Source organism: Mus caroli, chromosome 11 (genome assembly GCF_900094665.2).
Source record: "Mus caroli chromosome 11, CAROLI_EIJ_v1.1, whole genome shotgun sequence".
Taxonomy (NCBI): domain Eukaryota; kingdom Metazoa; phylum Chordata; class Mammalia; order Rodentia; family Muridae; genus Mus; species Mus caroli.
The window spans coordinates 24,252,540-24,261,997 of NC_034580.1; the positions used below are offsets into that span (position 1 = coordinate 24,252,540).

A 9,458-nucleotide genomic window follows, 5' to 3' on the forward strand; every position below is an offset into this window, starting at 1 on the left:
GTGGGTAGGGAAGTGGGGGGCTCTATGGGGGACTTTTGGGATAGCATTGGAAATGTAATTGAGGAAAATATGTAATAAAAATATTAAAAATCAAAAAACAAACAAACAAAAAAAAAAAAACAAACAAGCGCATCCTCATGGAGCACATCCACAAGCTGAAGGCAGACAAGGCCCGCAAGAAGCTCCTGGCTGACCAGGCTGAGGTTCGCAGGTCTGAGACCAAGGAAGCACGAAAGCGCTGGGAGGAGCACCTCCAGGCCAAGAAGGAAGAGATCACCAAGACTCTGTCCAAGGAGGAGGAGACCAAGAAATAAAGCTTCCCTCGTGTCTATACATACCTGGCCTGGCTGTGGCCTCACATGGGTCAGTTATTAAAATAAAACAACCCTTTAAAAAAAAAAGCAAAAACAACAAAAATCAATTAATGATGAAGATGTTCTGCTATCCAGATAGATCAGTGCCTAGCCCAGTCATCATCAGAGAGGCTGCTTCCAGCAGCTGATAGGAACAGATGCAGAAACCCACAGCCAAACATTAAGCAAAGAGAGAGCCTAGATTGAAGGTCTCCATTAGGTCCCTAGGTACCCCCACCTCAGAGCTCAGGAAATCTCACAAAAGAAAGGAGAGGAAGAACTGTGGGAACCAGAGCAGTTGAGTACACTGAGAGAGAATGACAAATGGGATCAAGTAGGCAGGATAGGGCTCACAGAGACTGAAGAGGCAACCTGTATGAGTCTGCAATAGATCCTCTGTATATTTTTATAGTTGTTGGTTTGGGGTCCTCCTGACAGTGGGAGAAGGGGTGTCTCTGATTCTTTAGCCTCTTCTTGGGAATCCTTTCCTTCTAAAGGGTCGCCTCATCCAGCCTTGATGTGAAGGTTTGTGCCTGGTCTTATTGTATCTTGTTGTGTGGTGCTTGGTTTATGTCCCTGGGGGTGTAACCTGCAAGACATGGGAGGTACAGGGAACTAAGAGGAGTAGAGGGAAGGGAAGCTGCAGTCAGGATATGAGAGAAGATTAAATAAAAATCAACAAAAGAAAAAAAGAAAAAAAAAAGAAATGTTCTTTTTTTTTTTTAAAGGAGTGATGGCGCACACCTTTAATCCCAGCACTTGGGAAGCAGAGGCAGGTGGATTTCTGAGTTTGAGGCCAGCCTGGTCTACAAAATGAGTTCCAGGACACCCAGGGCTATACAGAGAAACCCTGTCTCAAAAAACAAAAAACAAAACAAAACAAAACAAAACAAAACAAAAGGCAAAAAACCAAAAAATGTTCTCAAAGGACACAAACAGATCATTCTATGTTCCTCTTGCTTTCAAAAGAAAAAAGAATACCATAAAGACTAGTTTTCCTCCTGTGCTTTCCTTCTTGTTTTATGATAAACAAATATTTGTGCCTCTGGAATTAAAAACTTTTAACTGTTTGTTTACTAAAACTATTTAACTCACTGGGTACTTGACTCAGTGGGAAAACTGGCACTGTCTGAGATCAACAAAAGAGAAGAGCTGTTGCTAAAAGAACCTGAGTCATCAAGCCCCTGCAGCTGGAATCTGCAAGCAAGACTTGAGAAGGGAAATTCCTGCACCTCCTAGGAAACATAAACTCAATGTCTCATTTCCACAGAATCAGACAAATAAACCCCATCTTTTCAACGTTTGAGGTTCTGTGTGTATATATGTATAGCTAGAAATAGCTACTCATGATTTCTGTAATTACAAGTCTGGAGTACGATAAGCAATTTTAATAAATGTTGAAATGAATTAAATGTTGAATCTACTTCATTTTTTGAAAATGGAACTCTTGGCTGTCTATAAGCTAGAAAGAGGAAAAAATCACAAGGAAGTATGTTCTCACATGAAGATTTCAGTTAGTCTGGAAGATACGTGCCTATGTGTGCTGATTTTGTTATTTTTCAAATAGCTATAAGGAATGATTATAAGAACTAAGAAGTTTAAACAGGGAAAATGTATCTAAAAATCTCCCTCTGCTTTCTAGATGAAGATGATTACATCAAGTATGATAACCAAAGGAAACTAATAGATAAAGTTCAAGGACTGAAAACATGAGAGGATTTAAAGATGCCGAGACACAGTCAGCTAAGATAGGCATGTTTGGGGAGAGATTTCCTTAGTGTGCGTGGGTGTGGGTGTGGAGGTACACATCCTCTGAGAAGACAATGCTCTGCCAGCACAGAGTTTACCAGTTTTAGTTTTGCCACAGTCCAAATCACCTTCCCACTTGCTTTCATGTGCTTTTTGATCATGCAAAAATATGCAAGAGCTTAATCTACAGCACTCATATTTCACACTAGCCCCAAACAGAGTGGCTTTGGAAATGACTCAGCCACTCTGTAATTCAGGATTAACTTCCTGGCTGGTTCTTATCTGTCTATACACCAGTGATTACAACAAATTGTATGTGGGTTTAAAAGTAGGGAAAAGTATGTCTTACCATCCATATAAAAAATTAATTTGTGATGGAGGAATAAGTACAAGTTACCATTAGCCAAATTTACAGGTTGATGATCTGTAAATATCTCACTGAGCCACTTCAGTTTCCAATTAATTACAGAAATAAAAATGCAATGCACATGTACTGGAATTACACTCTGGTGAGACTATCAACTCTTAGCAGAAGAGCCATTGCTTAGGAATAAAAATACTTGGTGACAAGAACTGAAGTAGCTATGAAATTTTTCAATCATATAACCCTTCTGCTAGATTTAATTATACTGCTAAATTTTAAAATTCATTTTTTTTGGCCAATTAAGTTTACCTGAATTCAGGTAATGATAAGTCATGTTTAATATCATCTTTATCTGAAGCTCTACTCTTGAAAGCAACATCTTTTCATAAAAAGAAAGTGAACAGGTTAGAGAAAAATTAGCTTCAGTCTAGTCAAGGCCAGCTTGATAAACCCATGGCTAACACTACCCTCAACCTCAGAAAGTAAGTTCTCCTCTAAGATGCCCACTCCCGCCACTCTATTTATGGCAGGACTGAGCCAAGGCAGAAACCAAACACATCCTGATAGGAAAGGAAGAAGTGAAACTGCCTGTGTTTGCTGGTAACATGATTTTTATAGAGAAAAGTCTAAAGTATCTACAAAACAAAACTTGTAATCAAATTAGGTAAAGTTAAAACATGTAAATGTAGTCTCCAACAAAGTAACAATTCTATTAGATACTAGCTGCTATTCAACAAGAAAATAAGGGGGAGGGGTTGCTCATTTATACTAGGAAAAAAATAGCAAAAAGATCTATATAAATTTAATGAAGGGTCTGGTGAGATGATTTAGTGGGTAAGACCACTTGCTATGCAGGTATAAGAACCGTAGTTATAATTCCGAGGAACCACATAAAAAGCCAGGTATAGCCCAGAATATGCCTGAAAGCTGGGCACTGAGGGCTCAGGGTGTGGGTTTAATATCAGAACCTGTCTCTGAGGAATAAGAGGAGTGATGCCACATGATTCCTGATATTCTTCCTCTAAACTTTATATATGAACACATATGTGCATGCACCATCAATATCACTCTCACACACACACCCACATACATACACACACACACACACACACACACACACACACAAAATCAAGGAAGTAAAGGACCTGTATACTAAAAACTATAAAAGAAATGATGAAATAAATTAAAAAGAGATAAAGAATATTCCATAACCATAGATTATAGAATCGATGTAATCTTTACCAGAACCCCAATGTCATTTTTCAAATAAATGATTTTAAAAATTCTTAAATTAAAATGAATATATAAATGACCTTGAATATCCAAAACAATGTTAAACAGAAGATCAAGGCTGGGGACATCACACTCAATTTTAAAATATATTATAACCTAATTATAATGAAAACAACATAGTACAATACAAAAAAATTTTTTTTCCCCGAGACAGAGTTTCTCTGTGTAGCCCTGGCTGTCCTGGAACTCACTCTGTAGACCAGACTGGCCTCAAACTCAGAAAGAACTCAGAAATTCGCCTGCCTCTGCCTCCCAAGTGCTGGGATTAAAGGCATGTGCCACCAACACCCCGCAATACAAAAACTTTTAAAGACACACTGACCATAGGAATAAGATAGAAAAATCTAAGAATAGACAAACATATTTGATCAACTGATTTATTTTCAGAGCCAAAGGCCAAACTCAGGTCTTTACACTTGCTACACAAACATTCTACCACTGAGCTAACTGTTTCAGACAGACGGGACAGAGGGGGTAGTCATAGAAGGATGATTATAGGCATTAACAAGATACTACATATCTCAAAAAAAAAAAAAAAAGCAAACTACAGATGTCTCTCCATAAACATGTCTTGTAAGCTGTATGATGGATATGACCATTAGATTGATTTAACCATGCCACAATATATATACAGAACCAATATTCCCATTTTACCTAATACATTTATGCAATAATAATTTGCAAATAAAAAATAGTAATGTTTTAAACACAGTAAGATAAAATAATAAACTGTAGTTTAAAGAACCATTTTGTATCTGTCTTTTTTGCTTAAGAAAAGTTTCCTTAAAATCCTGCAGTTACTTCTCAAGCTCATTAAAGATTAATCAGAAATGGAAAAGGCATTAATTTTACCTTTCCACTAACCCATTGTGGCCCTTGAAGACAAGCATCATAACCAATCACCCCTCCACCCCTAGTGACGGTGGCAGCCAAACTGTCTTTCTAAATGACTTTGGGCTCTTGTGGAGAACTGTGGGGCCAAAGCTGCACCACAGCAGGAAACTGGTTTCTCCCAGCCACCTCTCAATGTGCACAACAAAGAAAGCAACAGCCTTGCATTTCCCCTGCCTGCTTGATCTTTTTTTTTTTTTTCTTTTCACTCAGAACACAGGAAGCTTCCAGAGTCCATTTTAGAACTAGTGAGAAGGATTACAATGAAATGGAACCCAACCGGTCAATTCCCAGCTACAATATTGAAAACTCACCCTTTCGTGTCACCACTAAAAACTGGCAACCGCCTCCATCCCTGCTTGGAGCTGGCTGTCCACTCTGGAGCAGATTATTTCAAATAGAATGATGAACCTCAGATATCTTGAATGGAAACCCCACAGTTGATAAAAGCCAATCGTGACCACTCCAACCCAACCAGACATAACACAAAAGAACTGGATGGGAAGGGTGGGGGTGAGTGGTAGAGCTATTTTACTTTAAGAAAAATTTTTTTCAAGTTAAAAGTGACTTCAGAACCAGGATGCAGAAAATTAAGCCTCTTCCAAAAGGTTTAAGAGCTCTAACATAATGTCACCTCAGCAATTACAGTGAATGTTCTACTTTCTAGACTCTAGACAGTGCACATTTTAAACAGGTACATTAAACTGACCCAGAAATATGTCTCCTGCTATGTAAGTACATCAGGTTCAGAATATGGCTGAGACTTTGGTGAAAGGGTAATAGGATCTGAGTAGGGAAGGAATCATTTGTTGAATTTTAATACAAATAAAAAAGGTCACAGTTAATGCTTTAATCCTAACCCAAAAGAAAATTAAAAAAAAATCAAGATAAAAGCATATGCACGGATACTTGAGCAAACACCATGGAGTCTGTTTAGGAATTTCATTGTTGTATTAAAATATTCATTTCTTCCTGTCCATAAGCTATTCACTGGATTCATCTGAAAACCATGCCACAAGTAATGTCTGGTAAGAAACAGCATGCAGCTAAGAGAATGTTCAAGGACACAGTCAAAGAATCTATTTTTATCCAATAAAGAATAGATTTTCCTCCTGGCAACTCAGCAGCTCAAGATGAACAGTTCACATTTCCTCTGTAACCTCTCACACCCAAGCTCCATCTGGCTGATAACTCTATAAGATAAAATAAATAAGGGGAGAAGGGAGACGAAATATATGATTTTTATTCCTGGCAAATGTTAGGTCTCCTATCTACCCGCCCCTTAGCCAAAGCTCCATTTTCCTAATACTGCTGGAGATCCCCTTTGCATTCATAATGGTCTACTGAGTTGCCGAGCCAAAGCAGCTCCCAGCATATACTGACCCACCATTCATGCCGCTGTAGACATTCCGGTGATGGGATGATGAATCCTCTTGAGCAGGCCGCCGGAGGGTGCCCTCCCTGCTGCCCCCGCCGCTGCCTCCACTGCCACTTGCATGTTTGTGATCAGGGCTGGCCCCGTAATGTTGTTTGAGATGCTCTGGGCTTGTTCCCCTGGCTCTGGGGAGGTGCTCCAGGCTCCCACCAAGAGCGTGTTTCTGAAGATGCTCAGGGCTCCCTCCACTGTGCCTGGTGTGTTCCGGGCTGCCTCCTGGCCTATGCTTCTGGAAATGTTCAGGGCTCCCACTCAACACGTGCTTGGGCAGCACTTCTGGGCTGCTCCCTGGATGTGGGTGCCTCTGCTGCTCGGGGCTACCCTTGCACAAGGGCTTGTGGTGCTCAGGGCTGGGTCCTTTCAGTGCTTTGGGGTGATCTGGGGTCCCAGAAGCCCTGGGTTTGTGTAGATGTTCAGGGCTAGTGCTCCTGTGTTTGGTGTGCTCTGGGCTGCCCTCGCTCCGGGGCTTCTGTAAATGTTCAGGGCTTCCCCCACTGGCATGGTGTTTGTGGTGGTCAGGACTGTCAGTGCTGCCAGTGCTAGAGGTGCTGCTGCCATCACCCACATCTCGCACATAGGGGGTAGCAGAGGCAACCAGCTGGCACAGGCTGGCCTGGCTATCGATGGAGCAGCGGCTGCCGGCACATCCTACACCCTTCTCCTCGTCCAGCAACATGCAGAGTTCCTTAAGTTCCATGTTCTCCTTCACCACCTCCTCCTGCTTCACCTCCAGCTCCTTCAGCTTCTGCAAGTATAAGGCCACTTCCTTATGCATCACTCCAGCTGTGTAGCGACCCAATCTTTGCCACTCCCGGGACACCCTTTTGCCTTTCTGCCGGTCATCATCCAGGAAACAGCATAGGTCCCTCAGTTCCTGGTTGTCTTCCTGGAGTTTCTGGTTAATATCCTGAAAAGAGAGATGGAAGTTCAAGAAGAGGTGGCATCTCATCTAGACCCTCCATATGGAAAGTTCCAGAATGGAATAAGCCTTACAGTAGTTCTCACCTATGGTTTCTGAACCGTTTAGCAAATCTCTATCTCCAAAAATATTCACATTAGGATTTATAGTTATGAAGTAGCAAAGAAAATGATTTTATGGCGGGGGGGGGGGAGCAACCACAAAATGAGGAATGGTATTAAAGAGTCGCAGCATTAGGTAGGCTGAGAGCTACTGCATGCCAGTTAAGAGACCACAGAAAGATGAAAATTAAAGATAACCATAACATTAAACTATCGTACTGGTTATGTTCCATATACTCTACCAGTTATTTTATTTAGTTTTCCATCCCAATGCTTAGGAAATAGTATTTAAGAGTTTTTCACAGAAGAGCCTGGGCTTCAAGGAGATTCACTCAGCCAGCAATTAGGGAATACCCAGTTGATAAACAGGAAACTGGTCTGGAGACACCACAAAGCATGAACCACCCCATTTCCTCAACCCCTAGGGGAAAGCACAGATACCCCATTAGGGGCATTTTTTCCACCCTCACTGGCCATAGCCACTGGAAATTCACCCAGGCAACTCACCTTTAACATAAGCCAAAGCTACTAATACTGCTCTCCCAAAGTGCCACTCTTAGCAAATGTCACCTCCACCTATTGCTCTCTCTTAGCAAATGTCACCTCCACCTATTGCTCTTTCTTAGCAAATGTCACCTCCACCTATTGTTCTTTATAAGAATACAAGGTCATCCAGTATCTCTTCCCTCACTTCCATTTCTGAGCCAAACAAATCTTCGGAACTTGGACTTCATGTGTTATGAACTTGGACCTTCATGTGTTACGAACTTGACCTTCATGTGTTATGAACTTGGACCTTCATGGGTTATGAACTTGACCTTCATGTGTTATGAACTTGGACCTTCATGGGTTATGAACTTGGACCTTCATGTGTTATGAACTTGTCCTCCATGTGGAATGAACTTGACCTTCATATGTTATGAACTTGGACCTTCTGTTATGAACTTGACCTTCATGTGTTATGAACTTGACCTCCATGTAATATGAACTTGACCTTCATGTGTTATGAACTTGACCTTCATGTGTTATGAACTTGACCTTCATGTGTTATGAACTTGGACCTTCATGTGTTACATTTTCCCTCCTGCCATGAAGCTTTAGTAACTTCCCATTCCCCTTAGGATACAGTGAAAAAAAAAATCCCTCAAGTGCGACACAGATTCAAATGTTCTGTCTCTGTCTACTTCTGTAGCATGAATAGTGATTCGTTTGTTCAATCACAGAAAATTAGTAACCATAGACTATGTGCTAGGTACTAGTGAAAATGTTAGGAATGTTCATGAACATTCACAAAACCCTGGAACATCCTACAACTTTCACTCTGGTAAAGGAGTATCAGAAAGCAAATTCAGACAGTAGTAACATGTATGAAAAACGCTAGGGGAAAAGCTTACTCTTCTACTCTTCCTCCTACCTTCAGCTACTGCCTTGTTTTCTATCTTCTGTCTTCTCTCACTAACCTCAGTCAGCACTCCTTGTCAGACTGGTCTTCAAAAACACTTTCTGCATATTGAGCCTGTCCAGAAACAGTTCAGGTATCTCCCATTGCCAGGGAAAATTAATAAATACTTTTTCTACCTGACTATGTATTCCAAGTAGAAAATATCCTACTGGTATGAAGTTATACAATATGAGAGATTTCTCTGAGAAGTGTTACCCCAGAACCATAATACTATCAGGATAAAATGGCACTCCTATCCAACACAAGCCTTTGACATACTTGAGCATTCACTAGACATCACCTCAATTCTCATATATAGCCCTGACAATATAAGAAGCAGATGTCTCTGTATATGTAACACACTTATCATGCTACGCTGCATACAGTGGACACAATATATATTTATGAATGTCTCAGTTCTTTAAAGCTCTAAGTCTATTGCCCAAACAAGCTATAGCTGTAGCTGCTGAGAAAGAATCCCATGTTCTTTTTAGATACCACTTTGTTGTGTTGGAGTGGATAGTAGAAAGGTGAGCCCTTGGTATTGATACTTTAGAGGAAATTAGAAGCTTTGGATATTCAGAGAAAATTATTCCAAACAAAATCAATCTTGATAAGATTCAAAAATTATTTAACATTTAGCTCTATCTAGGCATTTAAGATGAACTTCAAATTGTATTGCTCTTCATTTGAATTAATTTCCACCTGAAAACACTTGAATTTGTCTATGCTATGACTGTTCATGGCTGATCTAGAACTGTAATACACAGAAGTGTTATCATCAGTTTTCCTTAAGAAGTGAAATGGTCTTCATTCTTCTTGAAGACCAAAGTGGGGTCACTGTACCCCTTCTTAGAATTGGGAACAAAACATCAATGGAAGGAGTTACAGAAACAAAGATTGGAGCTGTGA

General features: G+C 40.5%; 1 protein-coding gene across 5 annotated transcripts in view; it reads right to left on the minus strand.

The window, feature by feature from the left end:
- Ccdc85a (coiled-coil domain containing 85A) overlaps positions 1 to 9,458 on the minus strand; it is a 202,803-nt gene that overhangs the window by 188,037 nt on the left and 5,308 nt on the right. For all 5 annotated transcript variants that reach the window (XM_021177620.1, XM_021177617.1, XM_021177619.1 and 2 more), the window contains exon 2: positions 6,038 to 6,992. In XM_021177620.1, coding sequence (XP_021033279.1) covers positions 6,038 to 6,992 — 955 coding nt within the window. The remainder of the gene's footprint in view (positions 1 to 6,037; positions 6,993 to 9,458) is intronic.